Below are 23,409 nucleotides of genomic sequence, written 5' to 3'. Positions count from 1 at the left end.
AATCGCGAATCTGTCTGTCTATCTGTCTGTCTGTGTGTCTGTGTGTCTCCGGACCATACGCACTTTCATTGGACGCCGGTTGCCCCTGCCAACGGCTAGCGACGCCTTCGCCGCTTTCATTGGACCTGGCAACGGCTAGCGACGCCTTCGCTAAGGGCTGCACTTTCATTGGACGGCGGTTGCCCCTGCCAACGGCTAGCCACGCCTTCACCACTTTCATAGGCTCCGTAAATAATTAAATAATAGCCATTACACAGTATTGTTGGTGCGCTGAGGGGGGGGGGGAAGGAACGCCACCCGTACCCTGCCTCTGCCAGGTGCTCAATTTTGGCGAGGCCGCAGGCTCTGCACGCTACTAGGCCTCGACACCCACCACGCCACTCTGAGGTAAATTCATCAAAGTTTTTCGTACTCTTCACTCCACCCCCACCACAATGTGTGCAATTAATATTACTTTTAAACCCAACGCGCCAACAATCGATTACTTAAATGTTCACTGTACAAATAGTCATTAAGCTGGGTCAGCGTACTGCCAGTCTATCATGTAGACTGTAGCCTGCTTATTAAGCTCGGTGAGCGTACTGCCACTCTATCATGTACACTCTAGCCTGCTTATGAAGCTGAGTGCGTGTACTGACAGTCTATAATGTGGACTGTTGCCTGCTTATTATAATCGATTCTTTATATGTTCTTTGTACAAATAGTCATTAAGCTGGTTGAGCGCCCCCAGTTCGATTCCAACTCACGCCCACCACCGCTGACGATTATTTGAAACGGACCTGGGCCTCCCCTAGGTCGACTCAGCCTCAAACGCGTAACGGCTGTCGTGTGTGAACATCGTCACTGGGGAGACAAAGGCGGCCGGGCATCGTGGATCCAAGTCCCGGGCGAAGCCGGGTCATGTCTATGTGTGTATGTGTTTATGTGTATGTCTGTGTGTCTGTATGTATGTGTGTATGTATGTGTGTGTATGTGTTTGTGTGTATGTGTGTGTATGTATGTGCGTTTTTTTGTATGTCTTTATGTGTATGTCTGCGTGTCTGTATGTATGTGTGTATGTACGCGTGTGCATGTGTTTGTGTGTATGTATGTGTGTGTCTATGTATGTGTGTATGTGTTTCTGTGTATGTATGTGTGTGTATGTATGTGTGTTATGTGTGTGTCTGTGTGTCTGCATGTATGTGTGTGTGTATTGTGTATGTGTTTGTATGTGTTTGTGTGTTTACGCGCGCATTACACAAATGTGTTGCAGGTCTAAGGCGTTCCTTGCGCAGCATTGCCGCTCCCTGAAAGTCGTGTGTGTCTGCAGCAAGCGCGTGTATGTGTACCTATGGACGCGCGCGCGTGTGTTGTGTAGGGGGAGCGGTAGTGTAGTGCTTAGCGTGCTGTCTGTGTCTGTGTGTGTCTGTGTGTGTGTCTGTGTGTGTGCGTGTGTGGTGTGTGGGGAGCGGTAGTGTACTGCTTAGCGTGCTGTCTGTGTGTCTGTGTGTGTGTGTGTCTGTCTGTGTGTGTCTGCGTGTGTCTGTGTGTGTGTCTGTGTGTGTGTCTGTGCGTGTGTGGTGTGTGAGGATCGGTGGGTGTAGTGCTTAACGCTACGCTGCGCTACCAACCCGGCAAACCCAGTTCCATTCCCGCTCACGGCCACCACCGGTGACCATTATTTGAACCTCCCCTAGGTCGACTCTGCCTCAAACGAGTAACTGCTGTGGCGTATTAACATCGCCACTGGGGAGACAAAGGCGGCCGGCCGTGGTGGATACAAGTCCCGGGCGAAGCCGGGTAGTACAGCTAGTTTAACTATATAATAATTCATGATAAAAATGCTTTAAAAAATATAGCACATCAAAGTTTGCCTGACAACTAGACAAATCAAGGCAACAGTACTGGTAAGAGGATCTGGTACAGGTCGTTTGGGGGTTTCGTAGTTTGCATCAGCAAATGTGAAGTGTCTACGAATGCACCGTTGGACAGATGTACGTTTGGGCATTGGTCGATCAGTAGCCAATTGGCTCCGTAGAAAAAAAAAGTGTGCGTGGTTCTGTGCGCTGCTCACCGCTGGTGAAATTGACGTGAATGTTGGTGGTCTTGCCGTTGCAGAGGATTCATGGCTGGGTTGGGCAGATATCTTGTCGGTCTGTGAGCCTAGAGGGAGAAACAAGGAGAGAGCTCAATCTGTCATCTGAAGCTTTCACACAAATAAAATTTGGTCTTTCCGCTTAATGAAATAAAACATTCCTCTGGCAGCAGGGGCGGCTGGTCTGTATGGGGATAGTCTCATTTACAAGAGTGACGACCTCGGTCACCGAAATGACGAAAGCAATAACCTCAAGTACGAGAATGAAGACAATTGAAGTCAAAGCCAAAGACAACTACGTTACATAAGACATCGAAAATACACATATTTATCAACTACACATCTTCATCGGTGAATACCATTATAATCACCACCACCACCGCCATACCATTACGAAAACTACAAAGGTATTGTCACAACTTTGAGGAGAGTACCAGGAAGAGAGATACATCCTGCACGTGTCACCATTCACATCGCCACTAACTGTTACGTAGACCTGAAACGAAAACATTTTTGCGGAAACATTTGTTGGCAGGATCAGGTGTGGCGGTCGCGGACTTCAGGATTCAGTTTTCTACTCATCTAAAGAGCCTCGGCACCATACTCGACCAGAACATGTCGTTCGATCGCCACACGCAAAACAGTCAGGTCCTGCAATTTTCATATCGGGGCTCTACGATTCATTCGACCACTATTGAGTCTCATCGCTCAATCCACCCTTGGCTGCCACTCTGTCAGTCGCCTCACCCACCGGCCACCAACCGCAAGCACACGCACGCGGTGGGCTGACCGAGGTCACCGAGCACGAGCCATTACGCAGCCACGGACCGCGGTCGGTAAACGTAATCGGCTCCGCCAGCGCAGAAGAACAAAGCGGGTCACACGGTGAGGAGCACGAGCATCCACGTCCACGCGCCTTGGCCCCACTCCTCGACACTCAGAGCAGCAGAAGCAGCAGCAGAAGCAGCAGCAGGAGCAGCAGCAGCAGGAGCAGCAGCAGCAGGAGCAGCAGCAGGAGCAGCAGCAGCAGAAGCAGCAGCAGCAGAAGCAGCAGCAGCAGGAGCAACAGCAGGAGCAGCAGCAGGAGCAGCAGCAGCAGAAGCAGCAGCAGAAGCAGCAGCAGGAGCAGCAGCAGCAAAAGCAGAAGCAGCAGCAGAAGCAGCAGCAGCGCTGTCCATGTGAAACCTGGACTGGGCTCAGTTTTTTCTGGGTTGGAATTTTTTAAATCTCTGCGTCTAAGAGGGTGTTTACTGGCACGTGTGGCGTTAGAACGATGTAGGAGGTGGGAACCAACGCAAACGTGAGCTTCAGAGGGTCATTTATGACTTTACGAGTGGCACAAAGTCGTTTTACAATTTCTTGCCTGTCTGGGGTGTGTCACGAATATTAGTCGATTTTTTTAAAGCAACTAATAATGAATGAACATGCACAAAGCAGGCCCTGACAGCAGCCTATACCACCTATGTCACCTTCCGAGCACTATCCAGGCTTGAACCTGCTTAACTTCCAAGAACTGTGTCATTCGTGTTCGCTCTGCATGTGTCGCTTGACAACCTGGGGTTTTCCGTTAGATGCAACTTTATTTTATCGTATAAAATAAACATAGTTTATAGTTTAAAAGAATAACTTTCAGTTTATCCGCACCTCCGATTAGCACGGTTGGTTACGTATGGTGCGAAAAAAGTTAAACGTACATACAATCCAGGTGAAATGTTTCATGTTGAAAACAATGCGTTCGGCCGCATTCTGGCTGATTTGGTCATAGGCTGCATTGTCAGCCAGAGGGCAGTTCGGAAAACCCCATTGTTATACTGTACTACGGTCCCATGTTTAATCTCCCTGCTTAAAACACATTCCTGCGGAGGGAGCTGGTAGGAATGTTGGGTTGCTCGGTCAATGGCCAGGGTCAACGACGGCGTGGTGTATTCCGTAAATATGCCCGACTGTGAGGGCGGGCACAAGCCGGCGTGAGTAGGTTAAACGTTGAGTTTTATAAGGGCACCACGGGGTGACCAGCCCCTCCCCACCCAGCCCCACCCCTCCCACCCAGCCCCACCCTCCCCACCCAGCCCCTCCCCACCCTCCCCACCCAGCCCCTCCCCACCCTCCCCTCCCCACCAAGCCCCTCCCTCCCCACCCAGCCCCTCCCTGCACAACGGATGGACGGACACAATAATCCCCTGTGGGCTGGTGGTAACCAGGAGGTTCCAACCAGTACCACCTGCACTGACCGGCGTGGTGAAGTATGGTCAAAGTACCGCCACGACCCGTGCAGAGTGAGGAAGCCGTCATCCAACAGCGGATTCACAAAAAAAGAGCTGAACATGTACATTGGTGGCCATTGGTCTTACAGGTCCACTTTGTATTTACCAACTATAGCGATGTTTCATTGGGTAATGGTAGTCCCTATAATATATAAAAAATGTAGAGGCTATTTTGGGAACGATTTGTCGACCAAGTGTAGCAGGGTGTGTGCGTAGATTATTGGACGCCCTGCGCGGTACTGCTAATATCCCAAGGTGGGTTAACTTTGTGGAGGTCAAAAAAATGCATTGTTCCATGCGCAGTGTTCGGCGAGTTTCAGACATGTCCTGTGTTTTCTATACAAGAGGGCCGGCACTGTAAGTTGATGAATGAGTTGACAGTTTTACAACCACTGCTGGATGAACGCGTCCTGGCTCTGTGTTTTAGTGATCAATACAAACCCTCACCTTATCTTGAGTGACCGTTCACTGCTTTTGTCCATTGATTGTTGCTCCTTCTTTATAGCTCTGTAACTTCCGTGGTGATATTATTGTGTTTTGAGCACACGTTCGATTACCTAAGTTTAATAAATATTATAATGACATTTACACAGGAAAGTCTCGAGTATCAAACCTATTATTCAGTAATGTCCTACGCTGGGATTTTGGTCAGTTCCATGAGTGAGAGTTTCGCATGTGGGAGGAAAACAGAGAAACTGGAGATTAGCCACGACACATCTGAAGGGGTAACACTCACAGAGCACTCACCAGGCTCAACACTGCTTAGCTTCTGATAGCTCATGGCGAGATCATCCACGATGTGGCACGAGGCAAATTCAAATGTTGTCAACATTGCAGTTTGAAGAGATTGCGTGTTTTGTTATTCTCTTACGCACCATTGTTTGGTATGAACTACAATTGCATCTCCGATCGTGATTGCTGTCATAATCAGCCATGATCAATGCGATACTCTCTCCGTGTAACCTTAATAAATCTGGAAGTAATTTTCATGAAAATAACATCAATAATGTACAACCCTTAAAGCTTTCGTGACTGCAGGAATTCATATTCTTTGGGTCTTTCATTTTTCTCTGGGTCTTTCGGTAAAGTCACGTAGATAGGTTCAAAGAAATAACAAAATACTCTTTGGTTCTTTCGGTAAAGTCACGTATAAAGATAAAATAATAAATTAAATAATAGCATACGACGTTTCGATTGCAACACAAGCAATCATCATCTAGATTTGTGTTTCTATTTCATTTATACCTGATGATGATTGCTTGTGTTGCAATCGAAACGTCGTATGCTAGTATTTAATTTATTATTTTATCTTTATACGTGACTTTACCGAAAGAACCAAAGAGAAACAACATGTTGTTATTTTTTCTTTGATATATGTACAGCCCTTTGTCAATCCACTGCTGGATGAGGAGCCCCCTCCCCACCCCGTACAGACGCGTGCCCCAACGATCGCTGCTGTCACCGCCCGGGCGTGAGTCACGATGGCGTGGATGTGATGTGGCTGCAAGAGGACCCGCCGGTAGGAGGCGCAATGCAACTGATCAACAGCTGTCTCGCCAGACTTTGAATCGGATTTCCCAAAAAAACGACGCAAGGCAGCGAACGCCCTCCTTGAAGCACGGCGAGATTATGGTGGCGGAGCAGACGCAAGATGCTGACCCCTGAATTCTAAAATCACCCGATCTATTTGAAGAAGTGGGGCGGTGGCTCAAGTTGTTCGCGGTCTGCGACATCAACCCGGCCATCTGGGTTTGATTCCCGATCACGGCCAACATCAGTAATGTGTTGAACCCGTGCTGGGGTCACCAATTCAGCAACCCGCACTTACCAGCGTGCTGAAGTATGGCCAATCAACCCTCGTGGCCGACGGGGTGGAGAGGCCTTCATCCAGCCGTGCATTGTCATAGAGCTGTACATTTTTTCATTAATCGTCACGATTCAACGTCACGACGCTATTCTTTATCTTCGTCGTGATCAATGGTGGCGCCTCTCGTGGCTGCAGCAGAGGTCGCAACCGGGTACCCGATACCCGTACCCTACCCGATACTCGGCTACCCGTACCCGGCTGGGTACCCGGCTGGGTACGGGTAGCCGTTTGCGACCCTGGTGCGGCCGGGTACGGGTAGGCCGTGAGTCACTGATGAGTAACTGTTTTTCACTCATTTCCCAACGTCTTGTCTCTTCTCACAATTCAAGTTCCTAGAATCAACCCACCCGCGCCTGCAACATGGCTTCATCCCAGAGGTCACAATCAGGTACCCGATACCCGTACCCTACCCGATACCCGGCCGGGTACGGGTAGGGTACGGGTACGGCCGGGTACGAGTACCCGTTTGCGACCTTGGTGCGGCCGGGTACGGGTAAGGAATCAAAACTCGTTTGCGACCTCTGGGCTGCAGTGACAAGGAACCCCATAACACGAACGCGACGCGATTCGATGCATGCGTCATGAGTTTCAGGAATCATCTAGATGAATCGATGCGCCTCAATAATGTATCAATCTTTTATTTGACATTTGATATGTAACAATGTGTATGGCTGCAATTTAGAGATGTCCTGTACAGTGTTACATCACAGCTGTTAAGTGTGAAGTTGATTCCAACGAAATCCTTTAAAAATATATATATTTCTTCGCAAGATAATACAATTGAAGGTTCTTAATATTTCTTGAGAACCTTGGTTGTTTATTGTAATACGTACATAATGTACTGTATATCTCCAGAGTGCCACTTAAATTAGCCAAAATATAAAAAAATATTTACAATTTTTCATTATGGATATTACTGTAACAATTATACAGTTTTGCAACCTTGTTAAGGATTAAGAATAAACAACCCCCCATCCCTGGTCACCATGGGTCAAAAATGCCCCCTCCCTGATATGAACCCACTGAAAGTGGTCACCCAAGCGTGAGAACATCAACTCAATCAACGTAGTGGCGTGTGGACATCGGCTTTGAAACACAAGTGGCAGAAACGCAGCCTCCATCAAAGGCATCACACGATGAAGGAGAAGGACGTGGTTGTCTTTTTTCTGAGACTCAGCCATTTGTCCCACACTTTTTAACTGCATTCAACCCATAGGTTGCAGGCAACTGGTTAGCGATTTGACTGCGGAGTCACTGGGTGGCAGAGACATGGATGGGGGATCTCATCCTCTCAAGCGAGGTGGCGCTAGCAAGGTCCAATTGTTTTACAATTGCCTGCTCTCATAAAAGTCACGAATTCTAGTATCACTCAGCAGCCAGTGGCAAGGCAGCAAAACAGTAAAACAGACCTCACTTCAACCAAGCTGGCCCTCAATCAACTTTATGAGAGGGCCGACCTTGTGGATGGATGACCCGGGCACAGCGCCGTGAGGGGCGCCAATTGGCTCGACTACAATTGTTGTCTGCCCTCGGCGCCACGTATGCTGAGGCCAGCTCTGACAATAATGAAAATGACAGAGAGACAAACCCATTTACAAAAAAAAACTCTTTCTGCTCATTCAAGCAACTAATCACAACCTGGAGCTCCTCGTGACGACGTGCACTCCACATTGTGCGTCCGCTCCATTCTGCGTGACCCCAAGCCGCTCGCCTCCGGCCTTCTCAGTGACCGGGGTCGCGGCGCTCCACTCGTCCTTCTCGGGCACGCTGCAGGCCCCCCGTTCATTGCAGTCGTCCGCCACGGGGAAGGGAAACTCGCAGTCGCCGTGACGCGGCAGCGCAAACTCGGGCTGCACGGTGATGTCGTCGATGCCCTCCAGCTGCAGCAGGTCGTGGATGTGGAGGCCTGCCGTGGCGTAGTCGGACATCCCCGCGCACTTGATGTGAACGCTGGCCACGTCCCGGCCGGCCGTCAGCCGCCAGACATGCAGGCGGTGGATGGATTGGACGCCTGGAATCCCACTCAGCTTCTGCTCTGCAACCCCCATCCAAAAAAACAAAGACGCACACACATACACGTGCCAGATCGAATGAACGAGGAAGTGAATAACTGACATCGCGCATCGATTTGCGTTTGGATTTTCACCTCTCCGGGTTTGTCTCAGGAATTGGCATGTGTGTTTGGGTGGCAGCAGCAATTGATTTGTACCGAGTCATGGAAACGGCATTATGTTGAACTCTATCCAGTTTTCTATTTAAAGCTTTCGTGACTGCAGGGATTCATCTTCTTTATTCTTTCGGTAAAGTCACGTATAAAAAGAAAACATATTTTATTATGTTTTATTTTTATTATTTTATTACTTCCATTCTACGTGACTTTACCGAAAGAACCAAGAAGATCTATCCAGTTTACTTCACTGTTTTGATAATAGACCTCGGCTGACTGAGATTATGTCCAGGTTTGGTCTACAGTGGAAAAGTTGGCCACCCCATGTGTGAGTTGTGAGGTGTGTTGTTTGGCACAATGTTCGATTTTTGTATGTATATTGAAAGTCTTTCACACCGTACGTAGCCAACCATGCTATTCGGCGGTGCAGGGGAAGGACAAAAAAAACAAAAAACAAAAGTCAGTTCGAAAGAAATTCGTTTTATATCTACATTTAAAAGTGCATAGCTCCAGCGGCTTCCCAATATCGGAAGAGCATTCCAGACGGCCGCAGAAACACATCTGACAGTGCGCGATGCAGTAACCTTCTTTGTTTGATAGTTATCCAAAAGCCGCTGAGAGGATGACCGGATTTTGTGTGATGGTTTATGTTCCTTCGTGTTCACTCCACGTTTCGCTCCATGAGCTGACAGCTTAAGGATCTTAGAATGGACTTCCTGGAGAAGCTCCTAAATGCGTAGAGCAGGATAGGGTCTATAGGAAGTGATGAGTTCCTGAAGAAGCTTCGAAGCACCATATGGAGTGAAATGTCAGACACCACGCTGAACAATATTCTGTACATATGCAAATTCTTTTGTCAAAGCGCCCTTTCCCCCCCTCATAACCCAGCTTTTATATATGCTCCAAGCTCGTGTGCTGTTTCATTCAGACGCTGTCTCCCCGACAGACCTGGTTTTCACCTGAGGACGGCTGCTTGCGTTGTGGCCGAAACGTCGTGAGAATTATTTAATTATGTTTTATTTTTATTATTTTATTACTTCCCTTCTACGTGACTTTACCGAAAGAACCAAGAAGATGAATATTCTGTACAACCTGAATAAAACATGGCAGAGCTACACAGCAGCACAACCAAGACAACCTACGCAGCAATTATCGATTAGTTAAACACGCAAATGTACGCCGTGATGGCGCGGCTGGGAGCATGTCTGCGGCATGGCGTGCCGCGTGCCCGCCCACAGGGCCACTGAAGTGAAGGCCCTTGGGGCCGTCCATAAATGACGTCACGCGATTTTGGACGATTTTTGACCCCCCCCCCCCCCATCGTCACATGGCGTCACAAAAAGTCAGACCCACACCTCAAATATGACGTCACAAAGGTCTGCCCTCCCCTCCAAAATTAAACATGCTTCACGTCGCTTTAAACTATTGTCATTGTAGTACTTATTTAATGTGGCGCTGCACTCTGATGTTGTAGGATAATTTTTTTTTATCAAAAAGTGTATTTAATTAAGTAGAACGTGTTGTCTATATTTATTTAAAGTTGCGCATTTTGATGTGACGTCACATTTCTAAACCCCCCCCCCCCTCGTCACACATCGTCAAAAAATATCTGACCCCCCCCCCCCCAAGGTGCGTGACGTCATTTATGGACGGCCCCCTTGGTTAAAACCAACGCAGGTACAAGCACCATTCATCTGCTTGGCTTTTCTCCAGTATCACTACCTTCACCGCCATAATTGGCCACGATCAATCCACAGCTATTGCCATTGTTCACCATGGAGCAATGCTTGACTGGGAGTTTCAACAGGAATCCTGAGTTGCTGGAGCAGAGAGTGCGTTGAGGGGAGCGAGATGAATAGAGAGGCAGGAGAGTTCGTGGAGGGGAGTGGAGTGAGATGAGAGGCGAGAGGTAGGATAGTGTGTGGAGGGGAGTGGAGGGGTGAGAGAGTTGCAGTAGTTGAGTTGGCATGAGATGATGGCATGGATAAGGGTCTCAGCAAGCAGCCGAATCAAAACGTGAAAGCGATCTCCGGGTGCTAGTCTAAACACAGAACCACTGCTGACTTTTCGACAAAATTGTTCTCTTTTTGCTGCAAGCCACTCGCTCACTCTGCCGCTGGGCCGGCTTCATGCGAGAGAAGAGAAACGCTCACCGATATCCTTGATGAGAATGTCCGGAGGCACGATCTGCAGCAGAATCACGGCCGCCTCCCGTATGAGACGCACCGCGGAGGTGATGATGATGAGGGTCATGGCGATGGTGAGGGCTGGGTCGATGTAGCACTGCCAGTTGCACTGCTCCTTGCTGGTTATGGGCCTCACGTTGAAGACGATGGCGGTGATGACCACGGTGACGGAGCCGAGCGCATCCCCCAGCGTGTGGAGCAGCACCCCTGGGTGACGACGACAACCCACATGGGCCGCTCGCGTCACTCCGCTGCTGGACGACGGCCTCACCGTGTCACGCGCGTCGTGGGAGCTATCGGACTGCACTTCACTGTGTCGGGGACGTGTGCACCATGCGTACGCAAGCTCCGGCCCGATCCACACCGGCAGCTCAATTTGTCACATTTCTTGGCATTCAGTTCTTTTGAGCCGGTGGTCTGGCCGAGGACAATAACTTTTACACACACAATGCACGTCGTTGCATGCTGTTAATTCTCTGTTCGTCACCTGCACTGATGTTTCAGTGGCGATGGGTTTTCCGAATGACAGAAATGAGAGCCCGGTCAGTGTGGGCTGATGGAGGGAGTGTCCAGAACGGGTTCAGATACCGTTCGCCACTGACGTTAGCTGTAGCCAATTATAGAACTCGCTGTCCACGCAAAGCACTGCACCGTTGGTCAACCCCGTCTGTATATACAGGAAGCAAATAGATGTATATTTACTTTACCATTAAGCAAGAGATTGACATCGTAAAATGTGTCCTAATTCAGCTTGGAAATGAGACTAAGAATGCCAGAACTCTGGCATTCAGATGCATGGTTCAATTACCTCGGATATTAATGGCATTTTCTTTGGACCTTTTAACGGAGGCTCCCATTTCTTCTTCTCCTGTGAATGAGAGAGTTTCAAATTATAAATATTAAGCATAGGTATTAAACTTGCGTGAGAATTGTTATGTAGCCAAATGTTCACTTTATATTCAAGTTTTGCACACGTACCACAGCCTATACTTTCCTGATGTGAAAATTAGTCGTTCCTCTGGTTGGATAAAAGAAGTGAAGTTAAATTTATCTCTCAAACTTGATTTGAAGCTTTCGTGACTGCAGGAATAACTCTTTGGTCCTTTCAGTAAAGTCACGTATAAATAATTTGTTTTAATAATATGACGTTTTGATCACAACATAAGCAACCATCATCATGTAGAAAACAAACCTAGTGAACTTACAACACAGAGAGTCGGCCAACACAACAGTCAGCACCTCACCTGGTTGATTACGTTCTTCCAAAGATTGCTAAATTTGAGAGAGAGACAAAACACAGACACGGGGACACACAGACAGACACACAAGCAGAGAGAGAGACAACACAGAGACACAGAGAGAAAGACACAACATCGACTCATTTAGCAATCTTTGGAAGAACGTAATCAACCAGGTGAGGTGCTGACTGTTGCGTTGGCCGGCTCTCTGTGTTGTATTGCGTTACATTTCTAAGTTCACTAGGTTTGTTTTCTACCTGATGACGGTTGCTTGTGTTGCGATCGAAACGTCGTATTATTTAATTTATTTTCTTTCTACGTGACTGTTCCGAAAGAAGCAAAGAGTAAATTTATCTCTCGTTTCATCGATAAATCAGTGCAATTATTTTTCTTCACTTAAGCTGCATTAAGCAACCGGCCATCTTCATATGTCACACATTCAGCCCTACTCAATGTCAGCATCAATGATCTTTCAGCTGATGCGTTATGAGTAACATGATTATAGTAATAGTTGTATGAATACAGTAATAGTTATATAACACTTGTAGTGGGTGATTATAGTAATAGTTGTATAAGACGTGTCGTGGGTGTCGGGGGAAGGTTAGAGGGTTAGGAGCTAAGCGCCTGCACTCCAGCACTTTGGGTGCTTCGCAAAGTTGTGAAACTTTCAATCACACGAGCTGAGGCCGCCACATGGCAGTACACACACTACAAATCAATTATTGAATCCATTTGTACAGACCTTTCAGTATTGTCCCATCATCCACGAGGGTTTTGTCCGGCTACCCTGGTTCCCTCCAACACACAAGACACTCTTAAGTGAAATTGTCCAAACATCTCAATGCAGGATGCTGCTGAAAATTGTGTGAAGATTAAGTAAGGCCTTCTTGAATGTTATTAACATGAGTACGTGTAAGCGTTTAACGATGAAAAGCGTGGAATATATTTCCGTTGACTTGTCACCCGTTCTCGGCTTGCGATCGTCGGTAACCTCTGCGGCGTTGAACCTCGCGCACAGCCGGCTGCACGAGAAGCAATCTTGGAAGAGCATCAAGCCCGTCAAGTTCACCGAGAGCCCCAGCGCCCCGACGATGAGCACCAGCTTGGGGTTGTCGATGACGTCCGGTTGGGACAGGGCCTTGAGCGCCTGCACCGCCACTGATAGGGACAGCGCCACGAGGAACGAGGCAGTGGCCAGGGCGCTCACCACCTCGCCGCGCACCAGCCCGTAGGTGTGCCTCGAAGTGGCAGGCCATCGCGCCAGCCTCGCCGACGCGAGGCCCGAGGTGAGCGAGAGGGCGTCCGACAGCATGTTGAACGAGTCGGCCACGAGAGCCAGCGAGTTTCCCACGTAGCCGCTCACGAGCTCCGTGACGAAGAAGACCGACGTCAAGCACAGCATGCAGATCAGCCGGCACGACCTCCCCGAGTAGCGACCCATGGTCCGGCCGGCAGGCTCCGGTGACCTCGCAGTCTGACCACGTTCTCCGATTGCGATGGGAGGATAGTCGTTGTTTCCGTATGGGCGGTTCAACACCGACGGGTGTCACTGCGGTAGAAATGCACGAGAATTGCAGCTCGCAGCTTATTGCGCCGTAAACATGGAAACACCTTCACAACACAATAAGCTTCTTGTTGTACTCTTTCTCTCAGCCACTTAGATCCTCATTGGCCATAAAAGTTAATATTAGGTCTTCTCCTGATGAAGCCAGAAGCTGCAAAGTACATTTTAAGCTACAGATACAAATCAATCGTGACAATTAAAAAAGTATGCGAGCCAAAAAGTGTAATATGATGACAAATCCATCACAAGAGAGAAGCGCAGGCCAGAAAACAAATAGAATGACCACCAGCAATGAGCACTGCGAGCAGAGCTCTCGGCCTGATGCAGATTGTCCGCTTCAAAACTCGCCGCGCATGCCACAACAAAGAACTATTTTAAATCATCATCTGCTACTAAAATTGATATTTCTTCCATTAAAACAGATTTCTTTTCCGTTGCCCATCTACCACATAAACGCTTAAATTATAGAAATAAAAAATGCATAATGCAAGACACTGGCTACGCGTGCAATCGTGATGAACAATCTTAAAATCTAATTTGCCACACAAAGTTCATAATTCCTTCAATTTGCCTGAGGAAGAGTTAAAGTGTCTTCCATTTGTCATACGTTAGAGATTGTTAAGAATATGCCTTCCTTGAGTATGTGGGCATCATGATCCTTGTACCGTATATACAATGTGCGTGATGGAAATAAATAATGGATTCATACTTTAGCTTAATTGCAAATGTTTTTAGTTACAAGTTAATTATAGCTTAGGATGTTTGCCATTCAATCATGTTCAACCTTAGCTTACAAGTTAATGTGCACAATTACACACGACAAAAACTGAACACTTTAAAAGGAAAATCTGAAATATATTTGTGGCAATGCCCCAAACGACGCCTCTTGGGTTTTATTTCCTTTAAAGGTCCCAGTGTCATTGATGCACGTGTTCAGTTTTAGCTCACCAACGACATTTCATCATTTAATAGTATGCGCGATTAAATGTTGTTGTTGATACTTAATGGATTCAGGTACCTTGTCCCAACCAAGATTTTTACGATGGTCAAGCAATGGATTCACGTCAGCCATGGTACTCCTGCAGCCACGCGTGGCACTAACAGTCACAGCGAGGTAAAAAAAGAAAAAAGAGAATCATGAACTTCATCAACGTTCCTGCCTAACATAATTTTTTATTTCACACATGACCACTGAACGAGACTAAAGATAGAGTGGCAGCCAAGGGAGGAAACTTGCCCGAAAGGAAGTCCAACACTGGGATGGGGCAATGGAATCAGCTGGTGTGCAGGCACGAGCTGAAATGTAACTTCGCAGCAGCATCGAGCTGACAACGGCTTGGTGAGATCATCATCCGGCTGTTCGTGTTCATGGCTGATGATGTTGATGATAAACTCGAAGTGACTTGCAATATACAGGGCCCACCACGTCACACCACTTTAGCACGCGGATGTTGCTCAAATACCGTAAAGATCAAGATTGCACTGTTTATGTGCACGTTGAAAGTCAATGACCAGTGCTATCATTACTCGACTCAAAGCGCTTCATAAATATGCAAAACCAAGGTCACATTATTACGGAATTGCTTTTGAAGTGTTTTTATTTAAATAATTTGCATTCCTGCAAAAAAAGGATTGGTTTAACACAATCACCGGCTGGTTATATTTGATATTTACCATGATCAACCAACCCACTTTTTACCTAAATTAACTTCATAATATTAGTCGCGAATGCCTACGTGTTAAACTAAGCAGTCGGGGTGATTGATCATTCAGCACTCACCCATTCACTCCAGTTACTGGCTAACCACTAACCGGTGGTCAGTCACCTCGCACTCTGCTATCGCTACTGCCATGGTGACCGTTTCCCGTGAATTTCACTCCTTGATTCTTTCACCCGTGTGGAGGACTATTTTATCTCATCCACCCGGTGTTCTACCGCCACACTGCAGCTTACAAACACACTCACCCACTCACCCCACTGCAGCTCACTCACCCACCCACTCACCACCCTGCAGCTCACAACACACTCACCCACTCACCCCACTGCATCTCACAACACACTCACACACCCAGCTCACTCACCCACTCACCACACTGCAGATCACAACACACTCACACACCCACTTACTCACCACACTGCAGCTCACAACACACTCACACATCCACTCACCCACCCACTCACCCCACTGCAGCTCACAACACACTCACACACCCACTCACCCATCCACTCACCACACTGCAGCTCACAACACACTCACCCACTCACTCACCCACTCACCACACTGCAGCTCACAACACACTCACACACCCACTCACCCACCCACTCACCACACTGCAGCTCACAACACACTCACCCACTCACTCACCCACTCACCACACCGCAGCCAAGAACACACTCATCCACCCACTCACCCACCCACTCACCAAACCGCAGCCAACAACACACTCACCCACTCACCCACCCACCCACTCACCCACCCACTCACCCACCCACTCACCAAACTGCAGCTCACAAACACTCACCCACCCACTCACCACACTGCAGCTCACAACACACTCACCCACCCACTCACCACACTGCACGTCACAACACACTCACCCACTCGCTCACCCACTCACTCACCCACCCACTCACCACACTGCAACTCACAACACACTTACCCACTCACCCACCCAACCACTCACCCACTCACTCACCCACCCACTCGCCACACTGCAACTCACAACACACTTACCCACTCACCCACCCAACCACTCACCCACTCACTCACCCACCCACTCACCACACTGCAACTCACAACACACTTACCCACTCACCCACCCAACCACTCACCCACTCACTCACCCACCCACTCGCCACACTGCAGCTCACAACACACTCACCCACTCACTCACCCACCCACTCACTCACCCACCCCCTCACCACACTGCAGCTCACAACACACCCACTCACTTACTCACCACACTGCAACTCACAACACACTCACCCACCCACTCACCCACCCACTCACCACACTGCAGCTCACAAACACACTCATCCACCCACTCACCCACCCACCCACCCACTCACCACACTGCAGCTCACAACACACTCACCCACTCACTCACCCACCAACTCACCCACCCACTCACCACACTGCAGCTCACAAACACACTCATTCACCCACTCACCCACCCACCCACTCACCACACTGCAGCTCACAACACACTCACCCACCCACCCACTCACCCACCCACTCACCACACTGCAGCTCACAAACACACTCATCCACCCACTCACCCACCCACCCACTCACCACACTGCAGCTCACAACACACTCACTCACCCACCCACTCACCCACCCACTCACCACACTGCAGCTCACAAACACACTCATCCACCCACTCACCCACCCACCCACTCACCACACTGCAGCTCACAACACACTCACCCACCCACTCACCCACCCACTCACCACACTGCAGCTCACAACACACCCACTCACCCACCCACCCACTCACCACACTGCAGCTCACAACACACTCACCCACCCACTCACCCACCCACTCACCACACTGCAGCTCACAACACACCCACCCACTCACCCACCCACTCACCACACTGCACGTCACAACACTTTTCTTTACCCTTCGTTCCTCACACTGCTCCACTTTGGAAATCCGTCCCACCTTCTGTCCCAAGCTCAATTTAAGAAACGTGTTCTTACCTTTTACGACTGTATGCTGTTAGTTGCTGTCCGCGTGACATTGTGGGCCTTTGGGCCTGTGATCAAAACATGTGAGAAAAGTTGGTTATTTTGCAGTACCTATTTATCGATTTCACCTGTCTTCACACCGCAGGTATAAATCAGTACATCCAGTGAAGTTATTTTCTGATGAACTTAGCACTTAGTTGTCTCCTATTTTATGTGACGATTTTCACAGATACACAAGCACTCACAAGCGGTTACTCACACATAATCTGAACATCTGCACATTTTTTTAAATGAAGGGGGTGCATGTGGGGCTTGCTATACCATGGCAAATCGCAATCTGTGGTGTCGTTCTGATTTTCAGCTTTGGCATAAAAGTGGGAAATGGTCCAAAGGTTCAATCATCTGCCCCCTGTCTCTTCATGCTCATTTTTAGAACGCTATACGTGTATGGAAAATGCTTTTTCAACCTGCCCACATGAACCGATATTGAAATTCAGTCACATTACAAACAAAATACCTACATACATGATAAGCATCCTTCCCATATTTGTTTCCCATGTTCAAAAATAAAGGCATTTTATTAAACATTTCATCACCCACACAGCCTTCCTGGAGTGCATGTCAGCATCATTGGTTTTTACAAGCAAGCGGCCGTCCATAAATGACGTCACGCGATTTTGGACGATTTTTGACCCCCCCCCCCCCTCGTCACACGGCGTCACAAAGAGTCAGACCCCCCCTCAAATATGACGTCACAAAGCTCTGCCCCCCCCCCAAATAAAACATGCTTCAAATCGCTTTAAACCATTGCCATTGTAGTGCGTATTTAATGTGGCGCTGCACTCTGATGTTGTAGGAGAAAAAAAAAAACGTGTTGTCTATATTTATTTAAAGTAGCGAAATTTGATGTGACGTCACATTTCTCACCCCCCCCCCCCCTCGTCACACATCGTCACAAATGTCTGAACCCCCCCCCCCCCAGGTGCGTGACGTCATTTATGGACGGCCCCCAAACTCTGGACCGCTTTTTGACATTCAGCGCCTCATCAGAATTCAGACTTGCTTAAACAAATGCTGGGTGAACTGTCATGCCCATCCGTGTTTGAAATCATGAAATGGGTCCTAGATTGATGAAAATATAATACACAACACAAATTACGAGTGTCCCAGAAGGCCGTGTGGCTGATAGGATGTGTAAACAACCTTATTTGTTTATGTGGAGAGACGCCTATGGGAAGAAGGCACGCTGCAAATGTATTCGTTTTGTTATTTATATTCTCCACAACGCTGGGAATTAATTGACACATTAAAACTGTTGTGTTTAATTTGATGATGAAAAAGGCTTACCTTTATTGTTGGATCTAGATCTGAAGTTTTCGTAACTGCAATGATCCATACTCTTTGGTTCTTTCGGTAAAGTCACGTAGGTATAAAAAAAAATGAAAATAAATTAATTCACGACGTTTTGGACGCTTGTGTTGCTGTGTTGCTTCCGAAACGTCGTGATTTAATTTATTTTTGTTGTTGGGTTTGAAATTAAAACATACTGCAAAAGAGCGGTCTATTCACAACATAGGAAATTGTACACATTTTGCTGAATGAATTCCATAGCTGTACACAAACGGATCAACTCTCCGACTCGATTTCTTGCACTGCTCTTTTGGGAGCTACACGCAGTAGTAAGGCACTGAACACAACACTTACGCCAGCCCAGAGGAAGCAATGCCGTGCTTACTCTGGGAAGCTGTGGTCTCTATCATTGGCACATGTTTCCCCACACTAGCAGCACAAAGGCCAGAACTAATACAAGGCCTAGTTTTCAGGGGCATGCACTCCACACACACACAAAATCGCCCGGATTCCACTGCCTTATCTGTTAACACAAGACCAACACATCACCTGCCAGGTCGACTACTCTGTTGCAGAAACTGCTGTCGCCATTTAAATACAAAAGTCAAATACCTCTTTCCTTAAATGACTGTGAAATTGTAATCTTCTCTTTACAGACCAGAGCAGTAGTTGAAACTCAACATTTATATGGCTGGGGCAAGTCTACTTTTATGACAATTGCTGTTCACTTCCCCACAAAATGACATTCATTTTAATCTACCCTGGAGCAGGCCTGGCTCCAACTCCCCAAGGATGGGGGCCCAGCAGCGATGTCGTCGTATGCGGGCCAAGGACCATGAACTTGGGCGGAGCTGAAGCGGCCTTTGGGGACGCGGGCTCTGCCCTGGAGGAGGGTGATGGGCGAAATCGACTCCCACCCAAGACTTACCACTATAACCACTGAAACACCGAGCCCATGTAGTGCATTGCAAATTTACATATCTTCCCACACATTTGATTGCTACGATTTGTTACTCATTTTCAGTTGTTGCTAAGTTTGGTTGGCATTTGCAACCGGCCCGCACTATCCCTCTCCTCCCGTGTTCGTTACGAGGGGACAGGCCGGTTAATAAGTACAAAAAAAACATTAGTAGATGAGTTCGGAGGCGCTGAGTGGATACTCTGCGTTGTGTTTTGCCCTCCTTCTGAGAATCAGATGTCTCCACCACCAAGGGACACCAGAGGATTGTGTGACTGCAACTCTTTCTTTCAAAGTGTTCTTCTGAGGAGCATTTGGCATCTGTAATTATGACCAGATGCACAGCAATCAACCCCAATTCACACCACCTCACTGCTCAACCCCTGTACAGCGTCCACCCGAATCTGAATCGGTGCCCTGTACCCTCAATTGTTTACTCTACTGGTGGTGTGGCCTACTGTGCACTCAATGACCCTATGGGCCCAATCCATGGCCATTATCACTTTCATTCACAATTATATTTGTGGTTAATTTACATTACAGCCATACGGGCTACACATTACTATAATTATCCCACGTTTGGAATTTTGTGTTCGCACAGGGCCACGTGCGCCACGTTCATTTCGAGTGCATTTAAAACCAAAGTTGAAACAATGCCGATGATGACGTTGAGACTCGTCGTAATAATAACAATGTTATTAGAAGATGATTTGCTGGAGCACTTTCAGCAGAGGGCAGGCATGCGTCATAAAGCTAACACGGACACAGCACAGCATGTCCTGACATCATTCACGATTCTCGGAATTGCATCGATTCAGTTGCGTAACACGGCGTTCCAAACACACTGTGCTGTAAAATTGCTCACTCGATAACAAGGTGGGGCAGGGAGAAAAAACCCAGGGTAGAGAGATTAAACTCAGCAGCTAAGAACATTGAATATACAAAAAACAGCTTGGAAAATCAATACAGCCAGAACATGTGGTGATGCTAACATCGCTGCTGCACAACAGCCACGCTTGCATGAGCACAGCACATGCACGTGGAGTGTTTAATGTCGAACCTATATTTCAAATAATAATTTTACGTGTTCTTAAACCCTCAGCCTACCATCCTGATCTACTCTTTGAATATCAATGGAGATGAGTCAGACTTTGGATGCCATGTTACGGCCGGCTGTAGTGTGAACCATGGCATGGACGGTCTAGACCCCACGCGCTCGACAATGACACGAATATCACTGTGGCACTCTCAAGGGCACGGGACGTAAAACTGGGCCCTTTGTAGTATGTCCGTTATAGACTGCATGCATAACCTCGTAAAGCTTGGCATGCACGAGTTGCGAAACCTGCTCAAAGAACGAGACGAGGATATTTTTTTTTCTCAAACCGCCCAAGACACTTGGTCAAGTGTCAATTTGTTAACAACGTTCGCGACAGAAATATTTGTCAACGATGACTGTGAGTGGATGAAAATCAAGCTTGAGGCTGGCTACCACCCACGAGAGAGCAAGACATCACTAGGACGAGAATACATCAACGTGTCTGAATGAAGACGCAGACTTAAATAATCTGGTGACGTGATTTGTTTCTGCAGTGCACTGAGGAAGACTAATATTGGTAATTGGGTAATTATGTATGTGTATAAAGATGTGTCCAGTTGACTGATTGGCTGATTTAATCACTCTGGGGGGGGGACGTGCGCTCCTAACACCAACAACGAATGACTAGCAGTGTCGGACTAAACGTTTAACTGCTTTAGTCAAATATACCAAGAGAATAACTCCATGGAACGCACAGACAGATTCGACTAAAATCCCACAGATTGTTGACGATGCTGTCTCAGATCCAAAAAAAATACCGACTGCAGTGGTTTTCAATAACTGTGATTTGCATAGGGTCTTATGTCAATGCTGCAATTAACATTCCATAATGTTCAACTGCTCGTGATCATTAACGGATAGCGTGCTCTTGACGAGGCGAAACTGTAACAGTCAAAGCCATAAATCAAACAGGGAAACCCAGAACGCTCACGAAACGACACGTTGTCAGCAAAGAGAACTGTCGGGCTAAACCCCAAGCAAAGCTCATAACTGTTAAAGGCATAAAACTAAAGAATGAACACCTTGTATAGCTGATACCAATTTTAATAAAATATACAGGATTTCTATTGTATTACAAGATATTCATACGGGTGATGCACTGGTACAGTGGTTAGTGTACTAGGCTATTTAGCTACCAACCTGAGTTTGATTCCGGCCACGACAAAGTGGCGAGTGATATGTGAACCGGTCTTGAGCACCCAACATCATTAACCCACAATGGCCAGCGTGGTGAAGTATGGTAAATCAAATTGATTAACTGGCATGACTTGGGAAGGCATTCACCCAGAAGTGGATTTACAAAGGGCTGTAATTTATTATTTTTGTTAATGAAAATAACTATGTAATTCATTTATACAGAAACACTACACCGAGTCCCAAGACTCTTTTTCAGGATCTCGCAGGATTAGGATGTTATGGCCAATTCGGCTTTAATGAGCGATTGGTTCTCTCATTAAAACAGCTGTGAATCGTCAATGTGGAACTGCATTTTTTGCCCTTTTGAGGTATATTTTAAAAACCCAAGCAGCTTTAAATATTGGACATGTTAGCATTCATTACCGTATTCCCCGAACGTACTATGCTTGGCAAAACGTAATTATCCACATCCATATACTCACTCGCTAATTGACGCTGATTAAATGACACTGATTATTTGTAAATTCGCTTTATTGTGTCTCCGTAAAAGTGGAATGTTAGGGCCCTCCGTTGCCTTTGGGCTTCAAGCAATGCTGGCGTAAGAGGCGTATTTGTTGTATCCCCCCCCCCCGTATGTTGGAGAAGGCTGGTCCGTGGTGCAGTGAAGCTGCCTAATGATGTTTTGCGATGGATGCCAAGTCTGCAAGCCCTCGCTCTTGTAAATAACGTACAGTACTGGGATACAAGGCCACTTGCAAGACATCGGTGCACAGAGGCAGCATCGCCAAGCCCTGCGCACCCCCACGCATCCATCTCCTCCAGTTAGTTAGACACCGTGCCGAGTGTTTGTGCTGGGAGTGGGTTGTCGATGAGGTTCTCTTTCATCCTCCTGGAACCAAGTGCGAAAAGTGTGCCGAGCTGACAAGCACAAAAAAACCCTTCATATCGGCCGGATCTCCCACGTGTGTTCGGGTCGTAATTGCATGTCGTTCGGAATGATGTCCGACGTTTTACTCCACGTGCTGGGAGCTTCTTCTGAAACAAAAAAAGCTCCCAGCAAACCGTATCCAAAGACACGTGGTACAGCACAAAAAAAGATTGGAGAGTTCCACAGCATCATAGAATCCTACGATTGAATTCAGAATCAGCACAAGGGATAGAAAACGACAATTGTTGACTGTAACATATTTTATGTGTGGATATAAACTGATAAAACAGTTAATAATAGCAATACTTTGTAGCTCATCGGGGTTGCCACTGCAATAAAGACAAGCGCGCCATGTAGACAGAAGCTTTGCGGAGCTCAGTGCAGACGGCGTAGGTCACAGTACAAAAGTGCTATCAAACGACACAACGGAACAACATCAAGTGCCACGAACAAACACACTTCCAATTCGATATGTATACATCAGTCATTATTTCAAACATGTTTACAAAGATACGCTAATTGCCAAACACGTTCACGAAGAGTAGATAACTAGAGCATAATAAAAAATAAAATATTTTGAATCAATACAAATGACTTACAATGCCTGTACAATAAAAATTTCACTTTCATTGAGACACATTTACAGCTTCGTCACAAAACGCGTGGTTTATCGTGGAATGTACCGCATTTCAGCTGTCCAGTTTTTTTTTTTTTCACTAAAAAAAATACAATTTCAAAGGTAAATAACAACAACTTGCAAGCGAGTGCACATCACGACACAGGGCCGACCAGTCCCTCCCGTCCGAGGAGCCGACCCCGGCACGAAGCGGCCACCTTCTCACAGAGAGACCTGCTGTTGTGCGCAACGCGAGAAAACACTAA

General features: G+C 47.3%; 2 protein-coding genes across 2 annotated transcripts in view; both read right to left on the bottom strand.

Annotated features, from left to right (window-relative positions):
• LOC133342314 (disabled homolog 2-interacting protein-like) overlaps positions 1-2,388 on the bottom strand; it is a 50,270-nt gene extending 47,882 nt beyond the window's left edge. The window contains exon 1 of the mRNA XM_061551402.1: positions 2,054-2,388. Coding sequence (XP_061407386.1) covers positions 2,054-2,106 — 53 coding nt within the window. The 5' untranslated portion in view covers positions 2,107-2,388. The remainder of the gene's footprint in view (positions 1-2,053) is intronic.
• A 4,439-nt stretch (positions 2,389-6,827) lies between these two features.
• LOC133342297 (calcium/manganese antiporter SLC30A10-like) lies at positions 6,828-13,381 on the bottom strand. The gene is made up of 4 exons (XM_061551374.1): positions 12,760-13,381; positions 11,367-11,426; positions 10,526-10,765; positions 6,828-8,240 (listed from the first exon to the last, which is right to left on the bottom strand). Exons 1-4 carry the CDS (start codon positions 13,235-13,237, stop codon positions 7,837-7,839), a joined length of 1,182 nt encoding a protein of 393 aa, XP_061407358.1. The 5' UTR covers positions 13,238-13,381; the 3' UTR covers positions 6,828-7,836.
• Positions 13,382-23,409: the final 10,028 nt, after the last annotated feature.

This window comes from Lethenteron reissneri, chromosome 14 (genome assembly GCF_015708825.2).
Source record: "Lethenteron reissneri isolate LAM-NWPU_2019-01 chromosome 14, ASM1570882v1, whole genome shotgun sequence".
Lineage (NCBI taxonomy): Eukaryota > Metazoa > Chordata > Hyperoartia > Petromyzontiformes > Petromyzontidae > Lethenteron > Lethenteron reissneri.
The sequence above is the reverse complement of the archived record's forward strand: the minus strand, read 5'-3'. Positions and strand labels throughout refer to the sequence as shown.

Bases quoted from the DNA above. Each gene is read 5' to 3' on its own strand.
- LOC133342297 (XM_061551374.1), bottom strand. From the start codon at position 13,237: ATGGGTCGCTACTCGGGGAGGTCGTGCCGGCTGATCTGCATGCTGTGC. The intron at 10,766-11,366 runs GTAATTGAACCA...GTCGTCACCCAG, and splicing joins AAATGCCATTAATATCCGAG to GGGTGCTGCTCCACACGCTG. The intron at 8,241-10,525 runs GTGAGCGTTTCT...TGGGGGTTGCAG, and splicing joins CATTCTCATCAAGGATATCG to AGCAGAAGCTGAGTGGGATT.